Source organism: Triturus cristatus, chromosome 6, assembly GCF_964204655.1.
Source record: "Triturus cristatus chromosome 6, aTriCri1.1, whole genome shotgun sequence".
Classification (NCBI taxonomy): domain Eukaryota; kingdom Metazoa; phylum Chordata; class Amphibia; order Caudata; family Salamandridae; genus Triturus; species Triturus cristatus.
The window spans coordinates 668831876-668850408 of record NC_140589.1 but is presented as its reverse complement, the minus strand read 5'-3'; the positions used below and the strand labels follow the sequence as shown (position 1 = coordinate 668850408).

Genomic DNA, 18533 nt, shown 5'->3' with positions numbered 1-18533 from the left:
GTATTAAGAGTTCTCCTTTTTGTCACGATCTGGCTCCTCCCCCGCCCAGTCCCGCAGGGGTGCGATTTCTAACTCCCTGGCGGAAGGTCTTAGTTCAATGCACCAATATGAACTAGAAATCATTTTGGCCTGTGCCCCATACACAACCCACGGACCAATACTTTGTAGGAGGTTTTTTCTGGTCACTCCCACAAGATAAGTTCAGGGACACAATGGAACTCTAAACCCTCTTTCGTAAATGAATAACATGCTCAAAATAAGACAACAAAATAGAGGCTATAATTTAGTATATTTATTTCTACAACCTCTTTCTACAAAGTCTAGGGCACAAAGTATGGACAGTAACCACACAGAAGGCAAAAATAAGTGCAGCAATGGATGACATGGCCAGCGAAAACAATATGAACATTTCTAACAAAGTTAGCAAACTCTTGACGTCCTAACACCTTGTAGCTAAGTCTAAGCGCTATGCCAAATTTTAACATAAGCAATAAATAGCAAGCCTATAAGTCGTGTTTCTCAAGATGGACCGCATAAATTATGTTCTCTTAGTAAGAAAATAGCTATTTAGCTATTCCCTATCGCAGCTTTTGCCTCGCAATGATAGGCAGCTCAAAGCTAAAATCCACTTCTTTGCGGGAGACATCGTTTACTACGAATGCGCTACAACGCATTCCATTACAACGCGTCGTTGCAACAACTGCGTTGTTTCAACGTGAACCATTACATCGCATGTTGTTTCAACGACTTGCTGTAGGGGGCACGCTGGTGTTGGATTTACAATCCAACACCTTTCCTGCTGTTGCGCAAACTGGAGTAGGAATAGTAAATAATACTATTCCTAAGTCCAGCGCGCCCCATACAGCAAGTTGTTGTAACGACTTGCGATGTAATGGTTCGCGTTGAAACACAATCGTTGTAATGACCGCGTTGTAATGGAATAAGTTGTAGCGCATTCATAGTAAAGAGACATATTCCTTCTTTGCATCGCTCCTGATGCCGCCGCTGCTTGAGACTGGTAGTCACTGCAAACCTACATGACCTCTTGCCTGATAGTCCTAGAGTGAGGCCCCTCCAACCTATTGTCATATACCTGGATTATTATAGCATCACCGATTTTATTTTATATTTATAAAACAAACCAGTACTTACAGACACTGAAGCATCAACAAGACTAAGCAAATATGGCAATAAGTGTCATCTCAATTCACATGTAGATTACTTGCTCCGATAAGTAAAAACTTGTCAACTTCTACAGGAAACGTTTATGATTTTATGACCGTGTCCATAATAAAAACAATAAAATATGTCAGCCTAGAAATGAAGCAGATATGGTACTTGCATTTTTGCACGTGTCGAAAATGGCACAGTTTCTATTAAAAGAGATACACGAATCAGCGACCAGGCACATAATGAAAATAGAAGAAGCCTAAACGGTACTTGTCACACTGTGCAAAGCATCCTTGGATTGTTAATTGAGATCACTGCATTTTAACAACATTTTAAATATCAGAAAAATATAACAAATTTATAGCACTTATGTATGAACTAATATATAAATAATGCATAAAATAAAACACACATTATTATATGCATATTGATAAATCGAAAAGGCACACCAGGCAAACCATCTTGTCTATCGCCCTTGTGGGTGGGTACAAAAGAAGATAAAAATGGACAACCAAATAAAGGGTACCAACTGACCTTTGGCACACTGTTCGTCATTTTGTTAAGGAAAAGCAGGAATAGTCTTTTTCTTCTTGACACTGAAGAAATTATTTGAACTTTGTTCATTTCTTTACGGTGATGGGTTATGTAGTATCAATGATATCCAGGGTTCTTTGCCAGAGAATATGCAGCGCTTAAAACAGCTAGCCAGTTAGCTCTGTGAAGTTTTCAGAGTGTCACAGGTTTCTTTTGCTTACCTAAATCATGGTTGTTCCATTTTTACACATGCTTATCGTGTATTTCCTGTTGGATGGGCAAATGACTTGATATCTTGAGCCAGTGTCCATATCACATCAGTCATTACTCTCTCTGCAAGGGACTGTATACAGTGTTTCTACAGTAGCTCTTCTTCTCTTCTCATTTCTAATTGTGTTGTAGTCATGGCAGTCCCATGTCAACTTTGAGAGTCCAAAATGTGTGCATCTCATAACATTTGTTTCACTCTTGTTTGAGCTCATCAGAGGAACATAGCCAGTACAAAAGACTTTTATTGCAGTTCATTATCTGATATGACTAGTGCCAAGTACCCGCTGTAGTAGTAATCATATTTTTCTATGCTTGACCAGTAGACCACAGAAGCCTGTCATTTGATTGAAGAACATTGTGTTGGTGCAGTCAAGCAAACTGCCCTGCTTGGGGTCCATTCAGGTGTATGCCTTTGCTGGAAGTACATTAGTAGTCTTACATCTCTTTGCATTTTCCAATGTTTTGTGGTCATGATAGTCCCACTTCAACATGCCAGTTTCTCAACTACAAATATGAACTCATCTACAAATTGGAACTGCTATGCCTGCTTTGTACTTTGATGAACTTAAAGAAAAGGGAAACATGTCTGGAATTGTCAGCCTCTTCCTTCCCTGTCATCTGTGCCTAAGAGAACAGGATGGTAAGCTCTCCAACCGCCGGGAGTGGTGTCCGCTGCAGGTTACACTTCTGTTTCTCATTTGATCGTCAGATAGCACTCTCTTCTTTAGGAGTTTTGGTCCGCTTCCTCTGACTATAGGGTGGGACTTATGCGGGGGTCCAGTGTCCGTATGTATTTCCTCACCACTCCTGTATCTGTTTTCTTAAATACGTGCTGTGATCCCAGCCATCTCCCCTGGTTTCAACTCATTTTACTGTTATTTATATTCACACTTAATTGTAGGTGCCTACAGTTGCAGATTGATTACACTGATTCAATGTTTTGTTTGTTATCTTGTTAAGAAAAATAAAAAAACTTTTAAAAATCCTATCCTATGCTGGCAACATCATTTCAAAGAAAGAACATTGCCGCATCTCAGAGTTGCTCACTTTTACAGGGCCCAATTGGAATTAAACTTGCAGTTTCAAAATATAATCGGGATTCTAAACTGCTGTATTTTGAGGATTTTGAAAGAATTATCAAATCTATCAGAAGGGATAAGTGTAAAATCTTGCTGCACAGTACCAAATTAATACAGAGTCTGTATTTGAATTTTTAAGTATTCCATGGGATAAATCTTGATGCATAATTATTTTGTTTTTGAAAGAATATCATATAAATTGCCTCTGGTTCTTCTAGTTTTTGCATTGAATTAGTAAATATTATCAATTTTTAGCATGATTCATGAAACATGTAAGTACTAATAACACACTAATGCTAATGTTAGGAGAATATAGGTTCAGTCCGATTTTTTAGGATAAATGTGCGAGCGTTTGGTATAAAAATAACTGTGTAAGTTTTCAATGATGCATTTCTATTGGCTGTGAACATAACTTTGTTGAAATGTTTTGATAAACTTTCAGTATCACTTTTTTCATTCTGTGTCCTTGATCTAAGTAAAGATTTGAATAATTAAGTTTGCTACCTAATTGGATTGCTTAAATGATGGCAAACTGGATGATAAAGCATTTTTAATTTATAGTATCATGAAAGTGACTCCTGTTGCATTCAGGGGCCTTGTAAATGCACACCACTGTGAAACGACCGTCAGTCTATTTAATGTTTGCTGAACCACTAAATGAAAGATAGTAATTAGAGGAGTTTTGCAGCTCTATATTCTTGTTAATGGTGTAATAATTAAAACGTTTCTTCGAGTCTGTGCTCTGTCTGCACCACAGCAGAACATCTCTGTTTTTCAACTGGAAGGAACAAAGTGTGAGATGCCATGTTGCTGATATAAAATGTAGAAAATTAGGACCCTGTGATCCTATATTGTAGAAACTTATCTTGGTTGCAAATTTGGGGGTAATGATGGTAGTGGCTAATGCACACACGAGGGTGCCTTATGTATGACGCAGCCCCAGAATAATTAAGGGTGTTTTCCTCCATCTTTTGGTGCACTGTTAAATACATTCTAATTCTGTGGCTTGACAAAAATAGAGGGAATAAATTGAGTAGAGGTAAACATGCAATTAACTTCATGTTCTGCAGATTGTGTTAATTAAAGCGTGTAAGAGGCTAAATTGAAGAATGACCTCCAGTGGCCTAGAGTGGGATTATTATGAATTTCAACATGCTGCAACACCTTCAATAGAGCTTACCACCACTGGATCTAACCCGTGCCTTCTGCCAACCAATCCTGGAGGCTGTTACCGGAGCTCAGGTGCGATCTCGGATTGGTCAATGAGCATTCACACAGCACACACCTCGGCAGCAGTCAAGGAGACAGTCACCGCAGAGAAAGCAGTCAAGGAAGAAAAAGATAAGAGAAACTTTTGGCGAAGGGCTAGGACAGACCATAGAAGATCAGAGAGAGTGAAGGAGGTTAGAACGTCTCTCTTGTGCATCCCTGTCAACAGTCTGCATGATGAGTGTCTAATCAATTCTTCTGAACGTGGCATGAGGGACTTTGCAATAATCTGCATGTGCGCATGGCTGGGATGTCTTCGGGCTTTTGTTACCACATTTCTCACTGTAATTGGAACAGTGTCTTTTCAGATACTTTAATAAACTCAATCTATGCTTTGAAACACCATCCCCCAAAAACCTTTTATTTCCCACATCAGTCAAGAAAAATAATCCTAAATCAATAAGGAAGTTGTTTTTTGTTGTATGTCTCTGCTACAATCCTCCATATAGGAATTATACAGATGTACTTGATACTTCTAAACACTTTTTCTTTTGTACCCCAAGATACTATAATGCACGATGCCTTTCGATCATGTTATGGCTTACCTTTAAACTTCCAATATGTTGCTAATTTAAAACACTGAGTTGTTGGTAGATGGCACACACCCTCTTGGCTAGCACCAAGCATGCTTATGCTGACACGTTTTTTTTATAATTTTTTGCTTTTTAGCGCAGCGTTTCCAATTCTGTACCTCATTTTTTGCTTTCTAGCATGCCAAGGCTGACACCTTTGTGCCTCATCCCAACACCAGTCACATCACACACTGTTCTTATCCAAGTGAATGTGCCACTTGGCTATGTTTGCAACATGGCGTATGCTGCTTTCTCTTGCATTTGCACTGTGCTACTTCCAGGCTTCATTTCTGGTGCCTTTTTTCAGTTTGATTTACCTATGGTGGTATTTTCTGTAATTAGAGAAAATTGCTAACTCTGATCGAAGAAACTTGGGGCCCTGCAAAGTTCACCTTTGTCATGAATAAAAAGTTACATATAAAATACACAGGTAAACAATTACATAATTGTCTCCTGCCTGCATCTTACCTTAATAATAACTTTAAGTGAAAAGTATTTTTTTCTTGCCTGGTTTATGCAAACTCGTTTTATTAGGTTTAGTTCTTGTGACCTTGATCCAGGTCAATTTAAGTTTCTATGATTTTCTATGTCGGGCATAGACTGCTGGAATACGTAGTTTGAATCCTTAATGTAAAATGAGAATGTGATCCAATTTTTGCCTTGACAGTTGCTTTGAATACAGCACAACTGAGGCTCACTTTGAGAGCCAATTTGAAATGGTCCACTCATGGCCCACATCATATATGCATGTTGGGCTTTATACATCTAAGCATCCACATTCTACAGAGAATGCAGAAAGTAAATTTACCCTTAAGTTAAAGAATTCTAATAGTCATAGAAGAAGATTTATTTGTCTTTTACCGTTACCTGTTATAGTCAAAACCCTATCCAATGAGAGACATAGTTAGGTTACAACATCTATTCAGAATTACATAGAAAATTGGTGATCAAATAAATTCATCAAATTCATGTAGGATACATAGTAGGTAGCAAGCTCACAGTGACTAGACAGTGAGATGAGGCGAAGAAGGAAACTGGCATCTTTTAAAATAATGACGTACAAATGCTGCCCTGATGTGTGAATATTTTCTCCTATGAAGTATGTTATTCTCAGATTTGTATCGTAGAGCCAACATATTGACATCAATGAGTGAGACAATGTTTTTCACTACTCGCTTCTACGCTGATATGGTTCCGTACAAGTGTTTTTTTTTTAATTATTTTCTTTTTAAAGTCCCTTTGCCACCCCATTTGTACTCCTCTATTTTTCAAATACTGTAGTTTCTCTCTATCTCTAGAACACATAGGGACTTAGTTCATTGTCCATTAAACTCCTGATACTTACCATTTGGTATTCATGAATTTGATTTATTTATCTAGCTATATGATTGATTTGTTTTTGTGTGCAAATGTCCACACATACCATTTTATGTGTGGTTTTAAGAGTTTAAATGAAACTTTTTTTCTCTTCAGTGATATTTTGCTTCACATTTAGTTCAGATACTGTTTCCAAAGTTTATACAACATGTTTAATTTGTCTACATATATTTTTTAACTATTAACATTGCCCTATCAAATGTGGTTCTGGCATTTGAGATAAGTGTGACGATAAATTCATATCCAACACAACTACTTGAATGATTTCCTTTAAGGGACAGTTAGTCTGAACAGTCTCTAACATAGTTACTTTAAGTAACCGGGGAAACCTACAAGTTTTGTTTTCAAAGAGAATGCTGCACTCAGTACTTCATTGTCGGTAGGACTCCAGCATGAACTTTTAAAGCCTTTAACAAGAAATTACTCCTACTTAATGGATCTTGTTCAAAATGTAGGGTATCATCCCAGACTTGCGAGGAAATGCAAGTTATTCTCTCAAATCATCAATACCCTGAACTGCATGCAATGAAACCATGCGACTTGCTAAGAGCTTGTTATATTATAACGCTTTTAATGAAGAAAGGCCCTTTTCACGACTTAATTGAAAAATGGCTTGTATATTTATCATTCCGCAGCTGAGCATACTTAATCGTATGTGGTATTAGCACAGGAAGATTTAATACAACACATTTGTTAACATTATGACAAGCACTGTGGAAAGTGCTTGCCAGGCTTTCAACAAATTATGAGATTTCCGCCCACAGCATGTTTGGTATCACCTCCTGCATGTTAGGGCTACATAATCCGGGCCGGACTGGAAACTTAAAACAGCCCTGGCAAAAATTAACATTTCAGCTCGCATGGGCAGACGTGCTAATGTGCGCTACAACAGGAGCAACTTTTTCAAGTTGCGGCCGTGATCGATAATATGCACGATAATTCCTAGAGGCTGAAACCGGCCTCCGTGTCAATACAGGCCTCCCGGGGAATTGCCCGCTCACCCGGCTGGCTAGTCCGGCCTTGTACATAATCTGTGTGTGTGTGTGCGTGTAACTGGTTTCTTGGACCCCTGTGGCCTAGGCTCCATGAGTCATATCAGCCAAATTAGATCCATTATACCCTAGCTTAGCCTAGGATATGCCAACAATTTCCCCCATACTTTTTAGTGTTTTCTTGGGCACCCCTGGAGACAGAATGCTTAAATGAGTCCATCGAGGTGGGCAGTCAGAAGTCTCACTATCCATCACCTTAGCTCTGAGGTGATCCTAGCACTCACCTGATCTTATCTGTAGCGCTGGAACGCTCATGACAACATCTTGTGGAGTGCTGCGGTATCTTCTCAAGGCTGCCCCTGGCTGCCGTTCGTTTTCACCCTCGGCGAGGGCGCTAGGGAGGCAGGGTAAATGGTGGAATGGATTCACCAGGTGGTGTAGGAGCTCAGAAAAGGGCAAACACCTACTTGGCCAGCCAGGCCACGCCCCGGCCATGTGGCCCTTTATGCCACTGTTGGTCACATTGCACTTGAACACTTTTAGAAGAGGTTCACTACGTCCCCTGCACTATGGGGCACTACTTGACAGTGGCAGCCACTGAATCCTGCAACAGAAGGAGTTAATATCGTTAGGGTATCCATCTTTTGTAATCTCTCTGTGTTATTATATTAACTTCTTGTGCCTCCAACAAATCCTTTGCTAATGCTGTCTGGTTCAGAGTGGTGACCCACTATACTATACCATTAAAAATCTTGAGCCAGAATAAGCCATTCCCAGAGATATAACAAAGAAAACAAACCCTGACTGTATAAGAATTAAAACTGGGGTAAACACTAAGAACAGTGAGCAATCAGTATCTGAGGAAAAGGCCTGCAAAAGATATCCGTGGGAAATATTCAGGTTCAGCAATTGTGAAATGAATGCACAGTACACAACCGATATGAATTCAAGCACAGTAGAACATCAACTCTATGAAGTTAAATGCTAATAACTTTGGTAACAACGTGCCCTGTGCTTATACTTAAAAACGAGCATTGGCAAAGCCAACTAGTCTTGCCTTTGGGAACTGGGTTTTGCCAAAGGTTTTTATTGATGCTATGCAGCATGGCGTAAGAAGAATTAAAAAACCTGTGATGTGTTTGCCCATGTCATTTTGTAGGTGTGCGCACAATGGATGTAGCATCCTGAGGGTTGGAAGCAACACAATGCCCTGTGTATGTGTGGGGGGGGGGGGGTGAAAGCAACAAAGAGGCACGGGTGGGGGAAGCAACATGGAGGGCATGTCTAGAGAAAAACAAATAGGGGAGAGAGAGCAATATTGAGCACAGGGATAGAAAAGCACATGAGAGACAGCAACGTAGAGCTGCGGGTGAAGTACACAGACGAGAAAGTAATGTAAGGTGGATATGCAGACATGGGCGAGTGCATCACAAACGTGGTAGAGGAGAGGCACCCTGGCAAGAGAGAGGAGCACTGGGGGAGAAGAAAAGTCCATAAGGGAGACAGTTGGAAAACACTTGCATTCTCGTGGACTATTTAAGACAAAAGAAAAAAGTTATTCCCTAATAGTGAGCAAAGGAAGGACACAAGTAAATTGACAATGCTCTAGGGGAGAGACAGATACACGATGGACAAGGCAACCTTTGAATAAATAAAAGGGTGAGGGAATATGAATTCCCAGTTTTAAGTTTGGCCCTTTCGTTTCATACTTTTTAATGCTTTTATTCCATTTTCCTTGGTTCTTTAGCCTTCCTATTTTTTAGACTTATCAAATCTTGTAGTGGGACTTCCACTTGGCTGCAAAGACAAGCAACTTCATGATGGCTGCCAAGTTGCTGGATTTGTGAATAATTTCAGCCAGTATTGTTTTGCAAGAAAACTGAAAACAAATTCTAATAGATCTTATATTTCAATTGTTAATATGCTCTTACAGATAAATATTTTTCTTGTTTACTTATTATTACTATTGTTCCTCTCAGTTCTGTACTCAGCACCAATAAGAAATCGCAGACCGCACTATGCTACACATCACATTTTGCAAGTTAGTTGGGTTGGAAAGAAAGGAACTGAGGAAAAAACTGAGAAACCAACTTGTCATTTTAAGGACCCTGATAGGCTCAATGCGCCTTTACAAGTATGTCTGGAATACTACATTGGCATCCCTGCACTCACAATTACAGATAGCCTAGATTTTGGAAATTTCATGTGGATCCCGAACTTCCTCGGTATTCCAAGTTGCCCTCTATAAGATCCCTCGAGAAATAGGGATGTACTGCAGGACTAGGATACAGTCTTCAGGCTCTTTCCCATTATTAGTCTGTGGGTTTGCCAGCCACCTAGTGGTTAGATTGAAAATTGCTTCGACAGCTGTTATATGAGAGCTAGGACCATAGACAGTCCCATGCTTCACCTGCCCCTTACATTCACGCTGGTATGCCTTTGCCACTTGTCGTCTTAAAAAAAAGGCACATGCCTAAGGGCTCTGTCAGATAATGTTGCTAATGGGAAACAGAGTAAGGAGTATTAGTAACCTGAGTCACAAAAAATAAATGTATCCCACTCATAATTCTTATCTTTTTCCCATTTTCATTGTACAAGTGCATTCCTCAGCAAGTGGGAAGAAAGGGAGGAGGAAAAAGTTGCATTGAAGAGCTAAGTCAAAGGCAAATTATTTGTGAAGAAATTTCTTGCCAAACATATTTGTCTGGGTGGGAGCTTCAAGGGTGCAAAGTTTTGCTTTCAATCAAAATGTACACACACAAAACTTGGAAAACGTTTTTTTTTGTTTTTGTTTTTTTTAAAAACTATTTTGCAACTTTAACGTTTCTCTCAGTGATCATTTAGCAAACTTGTTTCACGTATGCAATATTTAAATAAAGATTAATAATGAAAAATCGGCCTAAAACCATTATCTGCAACATTATAAGCAATATGACAATACATTAGGAGCCCGATTCTTGAAGAAAGTCAAAAAGTGCATTGTGTGGTATGTCCTTGCATTGGTGCAGGTTCATTAGTTTCAGAAAGTCACAAGAGTTTAAACAAGTAGCCAGAAAAACAGAACTTCCAACAAACTTTTGTGAATTCCATTTTCGCATGAGCAAATGTGCACACATGTAAAGCTGCTCGAGCAAAAACCTGCTGAGCAATTGCCAATTCATTTTCCTTTTTCTTACCCTAGAAAAGGTATATGTTCTGTCAGCGTCACCAGTACATTTCCAGCCTTTCCCAGTGATGGAAGATATTGGAGAGTAGTTGGTAAATACCTGTGAACTTGTAAGTTTGCGTTTCTGTACAAACTCACAGGCTTTCCAGCCATGGCACTACCGCATCCCGCTTACTCTGAGTCTCTGTATATAGGTTTGAAAAAAGGTGGCAAAATCAAATAATTGCTAGAATCCACACCCTGATATAATGCACAACCTAACTTGATCTGAGAGGCTGTAATCCGCGCTCTGATTTAATGTGAACGTTGGCATAATTTGTCACCTCACAGCTTAGCCCCAAAATGGACAAGTATAATTTTTTACAGGACCAGAAGGTCTCTGAAGCATCTCATCCCTTCGACAAGTAGATTATCCTTATAGAATTCCTCACCTCTTGATAAAGTCTTCGCCTATGCCAGAGACATTTTAAGGCATGGCAAAGTTGGGACTTGCCCACGGCCCCCACCTTTGAAGGGGCCCCTGGGAAAGAGAACTAACTTTCTAACTCCAGTCTGCCTATTTCTGCTTTTCTTTAACGTATTATTCAATATTGTTTGGAATCATGGGGTTGGAATTAGCAGAAAATAGGCAATATGATACAAAGTTGTTGCAAAGAGGGGCCCCTAAAATATGAGCCCCCAAAATCCTTAAAACAACACTAGCCTATGGCCCCCCTAAGCATCCTGCGTTTGCATGACACTAGGGATAATTTCGTCTTGAGCCATAGCGCAAAAACCAGTAAGCGAGAGTTACATTAGCTCTATATTCAATGTGCACTAGGCAATACAAATCTTCTGGTAAGGGTATATAGCATAATATGTATAAGTTTGCAGAAATTACACATATTAAGTGTAGAAATGTCATGCAGTTTTCCTACTGTATGCACCTTTTCATTTGCTGCTATCATTTCACGTGAGTCCACATTGTGCTGCCTTCTGTGACTTTAGTCAGTCTAGCTTTTTGTGGTATTTTAGGGCTGTTTGCAGTGTTATTTAAGTGTTTCGCCCTCTTTGAATAGATTATTAGGGTTTTTGGGTTAAGCAGCACAATGTTATTAAGTGCTGTGCTTATGTCAACTTATGTCACATACATCCTTTTGCATGCAAAAGTTGATAGATGCTCTTTTATACCTCTTTTCCTCACCGAGCCCCCTTTTTACATTGCACAAGCACCCACACTAAACCTAAGTAAACCTGGGCTGGATGTTAAGTACTATTGATTAAACTTTTTCTTTTAGTCATTGTTTTTGTTTAGCTGAAGTACAGCCCAAGAGTTGCTTCGGGCACTTTTCAAGGGCCGGGTTTTATTTAGGAATTAAATAGGAAGGTAATTTGCTGAACTGAAATCAGGAGCCACGATATATTACTGTATACAGGATGATCAGCTAAGGTGCTGACAAAAAGCCCGGCTGATCCTGTGCATCTTCAGGGACTTCCTGATTCTTATAAAGTTGTCTTGGGTGTAAATGAATAATAGAAGTTCAAATGGAAGGAGCCTTGATCAGGTAGTGATCTGCTCCCAGAATTGCTGTATGTCAGCCTGTGGATCAGGAGTCTGTTTGGGTTGCCAGTCTTAAGTAAATGATTCAGGCATTATGACACCAAGAGGTTGATTTGTAAGATGGAAGCTTGTCCTACAAGTATCATACGTGAAAGGCATAACGTCTTCAATGAACCCCTTTCTTTGGTTGGGAGTGAGATGATGGACTTAAAGGTATTTGGTCACTACACTTCTTGCCAAGGATGACGAGGTTAATATATTATTGTTTGGCTGCTGTCTTGGCAAGAAAAGCCCTATATAATATGTCTCAAGCATCAGTTCTACAGATCACCACAGCATAGGTGGCCAGCCTTTGGGGTAGAAGCAGCATGATCCAAATTCCTTAAAAGACAGGCAGATGTAAAATGTGTTTTGTGGCATTGTTCAGCCATGGATTATTGGACACATTAGCACCCAGAATAGCATCCAGGTTGCAGGCGTTTTGTGAGGGTGATGGCTGTTGGCCCATAGATAGATGCCAGTGAAGTGGGAGCTTTGCCGGGTTCCCTTGATCTCAGTCTTTGGGTAATTCAGACACAGTCAGTTCTGGTGCATCATCTTCTGGATGCTTGCTAGGCATGCTGATGGCCACCTGCATTGTTAGGAACTTTGATACAATTTTGACTGTCATTGACATACATATGGTTGTAACTGTCCAACATGTACATGATGGGTCACATGTAAACATTGAAAAGTGTTGTGGATAGTAATGATGTTTGTGTATCATTCCGTTGAGTCTATTGAATGTCCATTGAGGTGGACTGAAGGCCAGTTTTGCCTCACAGGACTATTGGACAGAATAGAGGCACTGGAAGAGCTGTAAGTGAAATCATTGAACAAATTGTATATAAAGGAACCATGCCCCCTGAGACATCAGGTTAGAGAACTGGAAAGACAATGCGGGACATCAAACCTCCCCTCTGAAAACACGCTGTCTCGCACACTTTCAGAGGTCCGACGTTAACTTCACCAAAAATGAATCCCATATTACAACCAAATTCGGGAAGATAACATTTTGACTGAAAAAATCTGTAAGGTCTTTCAGAAATGTTGAACCTTTGAACCTGCTCTAACCTCAATGGTGCTGTGTAGCAATTATGTAATGGCATTGTGGTGTACATTAGAAATAAAACAAACATTCTGTGGGCCAATATTGGCATCTCTACCACTCCACATCTCCTGGAAGTTAAATATTTAGATAATGGTAATAAAATCAAGTGGTTCTAGCACCTAAAGGTATGGTTTTCTAAACTGGGCCGACAGACAATATACACATTCCCCGAGACTATAAGATCTAGCAGGAAAGTTCTCATAGTAAAAACTTGCTGAAACTTCATAGTGGCTCAATAGCATCTTTCCACTAATCTGGGATCCGTCTCTGATCTAGTTATATCTCAAAATCTGCTCCCCAAATTTGAAGCATTTATTGATGAGACAGCTCCTCCCCTTGCGAAAAGTCCTTTTGATTTAATTATAATTTGGTAATTTGCCTCTAAGTGCTTTTACTAACAAATGGTCCTCGGGCCATTCAGCGTCCACTTATTTCAGCAAGTGTGGGTATAAAACTGAGGACATCGACTATTTTTTGTTTTTTTGGCCCTCTTATGCTTGCCCTAGGCACAAATGGATACAGCCCTTGTGCCTCCACTGGGGCCTAAAACGTTATTTGACTGCCCATAGGATCCTTATTTCACCTCCTTCAAGGAGTGTTGTGTTCTCTGTCAGCAAATATTTGTTTTCAGCGTGAACTATATGTTCTAGATCCTCCTAAACTTGTTGCTGCTGCACTTTACGCACCTTATCTGTGATTATTGGGTCATTGTCTCGTTCCATTGCACGATTATGATTGATTATATGCTATAGTTGTCTACTAAGCAAGTAGGATCATTCCCGAGAAGCCCTGGTTTACCAACATCAATTAATTGCTTCTAGTTGGATTCCTATGTCTCAGAACCGCCCAAATCCATTGTGTTATATTACCATGTTTATGAATGTGTTGCTTTAGCTGTGCCTTCTAGGCCATTGACCTTTGTCACTGCACTTTATGTGTACGATTCTTTGCAGTAGTTGCTAATTAAGTGAGCGAGACTTTTTTGGGGAGCACAGGTTTTTGAATAACAAACAGAAGCTTTTAGCAAGATTTACATTCCCTAGAACTCTTACATTTTTTCTGTGTTATCATAGCTTGTATTATACTTGTCTTATTTGGTTATTTATTTTTGTTTTTAATATTGGAGATTATGATAGTTTCAACCAGCTGTTTGCCAATTGTTGATCGTTAAGGCTCCAACTATTGAATACTGTTTAATTCCCATATTCCCTACATGTTGCTTTCATACGGTTAGGGTGTGACCGTCATTGCTCGGGGTTTAGAGAACCGGAATTTCGCATTCTAATAGGACAATGATATCTGCTGCTATCACATTTTTCTGTGCTGTATTTTTAACATCCAGACATGGAATGAATTTTAATCATATGTTTTAAAGTCTGTGGATTATGTATTTTAACTATGCACTTTTATGGCTGATGGCCGAAATAAAGATTATTACTAAAGCTTTGTCATTAAATAAGCTATAATACTTCCACCCACATCGTGAAATAACAGCCATGACAGAAATTACCCTCTGGATCCAACAAACTAAAATCAGCAAAACTTTTCCTGAACTCAACATGAATTATTGCTGAAATGTTGGTTGTAAATATAGTTCAGAAATAAAGTCAGTTTGTTTGAAATATCTGCTTCTTAGTTTTTGAAATGCAGATATTTCACAACAAAATGCAGAATTTTTCAACAATGGCCATAATAAGGCACGGACAGGCACTGATGGGCAGGTATATTCATAATGTTGCCCGGAATGTCCACAGTATGTCAAAGGTAGGCAATTATTTCCAGTGGTTAGCCAGAATGTCACCAAGGACAGAAACAAATTTATCTCAGATGGGCAACACTTATGTAGGCATAACTCCCATGTTGCTAAAAATAACCAGAAATATATTGTTGATGGGCCGTCATCATGCCAGGTCATTTTCAGGGAGAGTCACTATGGCCTCTGGAATTTCCAGAAATGCGTCTTTGGTGAGCCATCATGTCATGTTAGTTAGCATATCATCACAAATGCCAATAAATATATCATTGAAAGGCCAGGATTGTGTAAGACGTCAGTCAGTCAGCCAGCATGACACACTCAGGCAGCAGAGCAGAGATAGAGAAACCTGTTATGAAATGTCTAATCAGTGGTAGGGTGGAGCTCTTAACTTTGGTAGAGGAACTGCCATGTGCTTTGAGTCACCTTGAAGAATATGATCCAAGAGACATGTTTTGGAAGAGATGCCCTCTAGGTGATGGAGAAACCTATAAGTCTGTTATCTATCCGAGAAAGGAAAAGATAATCCAATGTGATGAGTTACGGGAGTTTGGAAAATTGAATTTGAGTTTGTGTCAGATTTTGAGGGGGCGGGCCATTTATAAAAGGTTGAAATTGTCCACGCTACAAAGTACTCTTCAGACATGAACATTAGATTGATCATCTTTGTGTTTTGTGTGTTTAAAACAAAAAAAAGAAATGTATTAGTCATTTTCAAAGGGAACACAAAAGGATAAGCATTTCTTAACAGGAGCCATACATTCCATTGTGTTACTGTGTCATTCTTAACACATATCCCCGAGGGATAACTTGCCCTCACTATCAAACTTGTGTTACAAATCATTGTACAAAGTCCCTTAACACACATTCTACTAATCTTAAAGATACACTTAAACAGTTAACACAGACCCCCACCCCCTCCCCTGCCATGTTAATCTACACTGTCAATCCCGGAGTCTTTGATCATCTTTGTGTTGTGTGTAACTGTGAAAGAGACAACATGTAGTGAGCAGCATCTCCAGTGACTTAAGGCTGGTGGTAAAGAGAGCAGACCCTGTAATCCCAGATGACTAGATGCATCCACCAGATGCTGTGCTCTGTACAATGTATGACAACTAATTTGTGAATTAGTAGAGTGTATTTGGGCTTTCCTATGTAAAAGTTAAGTCTTTGGGTTTTCTTAGTCTTGGCTGTCTGTTAGGACCTAAGACTCCTGTTTACTCTGCCAGGGGTGGTTTGTTTTGAACCAGGCAGGTGCACAGAAATAAGTTGGCAATGCCCATCAGGATACAATGCTTTGTCTATATTGCAAAAACACAGAGTACGTTTCACAGGTGGCATTATGATGATTAGTGTTAGGTGGCTGTGGAGCCAGCTGGAGGCCAGAGACCCAGATAGTAGTGATTTTAGGCATTGATGTATGAGCTGCAGCCTTGAAAGTTTTGAGCAATGCATCTCAAGTGGCTGAAGAATCTGTTGTGCTTGGATCCTTGTGCCTTGGTTTTACCAGTGTCTCAGACATTTAAGGTAAACCGGAGGCAATGGTCATCCTAGGTAGAGATGATGAAGGCTGTGGCCAGAGGAATTTCTGTGGGAAGGGTAGTTAATGGTTTTTAGCACATACACCCAAGGTTGTGGGTGAGGGGTGAAGACAATGAAATTTATTTTTGTACTGAGCCCGAGTGGGCAGTTGTAATGGTTTGTTGAAAAAGTTCCCATTACGAAATGTAGTTGTTTTAAGTTCTCAGTGCTGTAAAGAAGTGTAAATTCAGGATTACAAAAATTCTTTATAGCGATGTTTGCTAGTAGGTAGACTATGTCAAAGCAGGAGGCTCCATAGGTTATGAAGTGGCTAGACTTGGGATTAAGATAAGACACCCTTGATGCATGGACTAGGCGGAGGGGAGTAAAGCCCGAGTTATTGACTTCTAAGAACAAGACAATGAGAATTAATGAGTGAATGAAGTGTCTCCAGTATCTGATTATTTACAATTATGAGAGCAAAATGGAAGTTTGTCTATTAAAATTGTGGGGGCCCCAGATAGATTAACTCTAGTTGAAGAGTTTGGATGAGGAAGACATTATAGGGACAAACTAGAAATCTGCAAGGTAAGAACGCTGCCAAAAGTAGTCACTGTTAAAACTATGGAAGTATTTGATTACTTGATTCACACTTTGTGTAATGAGACAGTGATTACATTCTATAGTAGACATGTTATCCACATGTGCTGTCCAATCTCGGAGGCATAGTGATAGTCTCATCTGGGTTTATGGCTAATTTGGGTAGCTTAAGCAGAATCTGTCACTACAATAGTTAATTGGCTGTAATGAAATGGATATTGCACCAGTATGGTGTAGAATATTAGATTCCTGTAAGTTCTGCTTTCTCTGTGTTTCCTCTCACTCTGGTTGTGTCCAACTCCTCTTCAGTTGCTCTGGCTAATCCCCAGGCCCTGCCTACTAGATGGCCATCCCAAAAATGGTAAGGCATCACTCTCTGTACTGATGGAGGTCAGGGGCTCAATATTTCAACTGAGGACAACTCATGTCTCTCATGTACTACACCTGGTAGCTCAAATAGGGAGCTACCCTTTACTTGTGGGCCCTCCTGATGTAATTTTCGGGTTCTCCCCACCCTCGCATTGCATTTCATATATTCATTTATTGCACATTTTTCAATTATAAATGCATATTGTATTCAGTATTGTTAACATGCATGTATTGTTTAATGTTTATTTCAATATGATCTGATAGTTTAGTTGTTATTTATATGTGTAAATCCAGCAGTCAATAATGTATCATATTGTTTTAATGTTTGTTTCAGAAATTGTTTCTGTACGAAATTTAAATAGTTAATGTTTCATGGAAGCAGATGGTGAAGGTGCATTTTGCTAATTTTAGGAAACAATAAGTTGATTGTTAATTTTGATAACATTTAACAAGGTGCCTATTATGTTCAAAACAATCTGAAAAGAGTATTTAAGCTAAATACAAACAAATGTTAGAGAGAGAGAGGAATCTTCACACTTCAAAGGGCCTGAGAGATTGAGTTTACCAGATAAAAGCTATAAACACCTTTGCTAAGGACACAGCAAGGCTCCTTCAGACTGCCAGAAAGGCCTTATTGACCTATTTGGACACCATATCTGTTGCACATAGAGAGAAAGAGACAACAGCTCACTTCATCCGGAACAGTGTCTCAGTTTTTCCACTAAGGTAAACGCGTGAAAGGCCTCCTAAGAAACTCATACATGTTCCTTTGGGTGCTAAGATATCTTAGTTAGAGGCAAGAAGAGAGGGGTTGCAGAACAAATGTAGGGAACATTCAAAATACCTTTATAGTGTTGCAATTCTTCCTAATGTTCAGTTTGTTAGCTGCTATGATTGTCACTATTCTGTTTGTTCATATAGTGGACCCTATACATATAGTATGCATTAGTATAATATTCTGATTTTTTTTATAAAAGTCCTGAAAATATATTCTTAGTGTATATTCTTGAGTGTGTCTATTCAGGGCAAAAGGAAATTTAAAACATACTGAGAACTAATATTCCTGAAGATCTCACAAGACTGATTGCTGCCCAAAACTCACCATCCTCATGTAATGTTACAGGCCACAGGGTTCTCTATCTCAAGTTGGTATGTTGACTAAGTCTGTGCT

At 39.4% G+C, this 18533-nt stretch overlaps 1 protein-coding gene across 7 annotated transcripts in view; it reads left to right on the top strand.

Moving 5' to 3' along the window:
• The window catches only part of ANKRD6 (ankyrin repeat domain 6), a 725774-nt gene that overhangs the window by 520447 nt on the left and 186794 nt on the right, over positions 1–18533 (top strand). The window contains exon 4 of one of the 7 annotated variants that reach the window (XM_085611160.1): positions 4124–4456. The exons of the other annotated variants lie outside the window; for them this stretch is intronic. Within the exon in view, the coding sequence (XP_085467286.1) occupies positions 4163–4456 (294 nt within the window). The 5' untranslated portion in view covers positions 4124–4162. The remainder of the gene's footprint in view (positions 1–4123; positions 4457–18533) is intronic. 7 annotated transcript variants of the gene reach the window in all.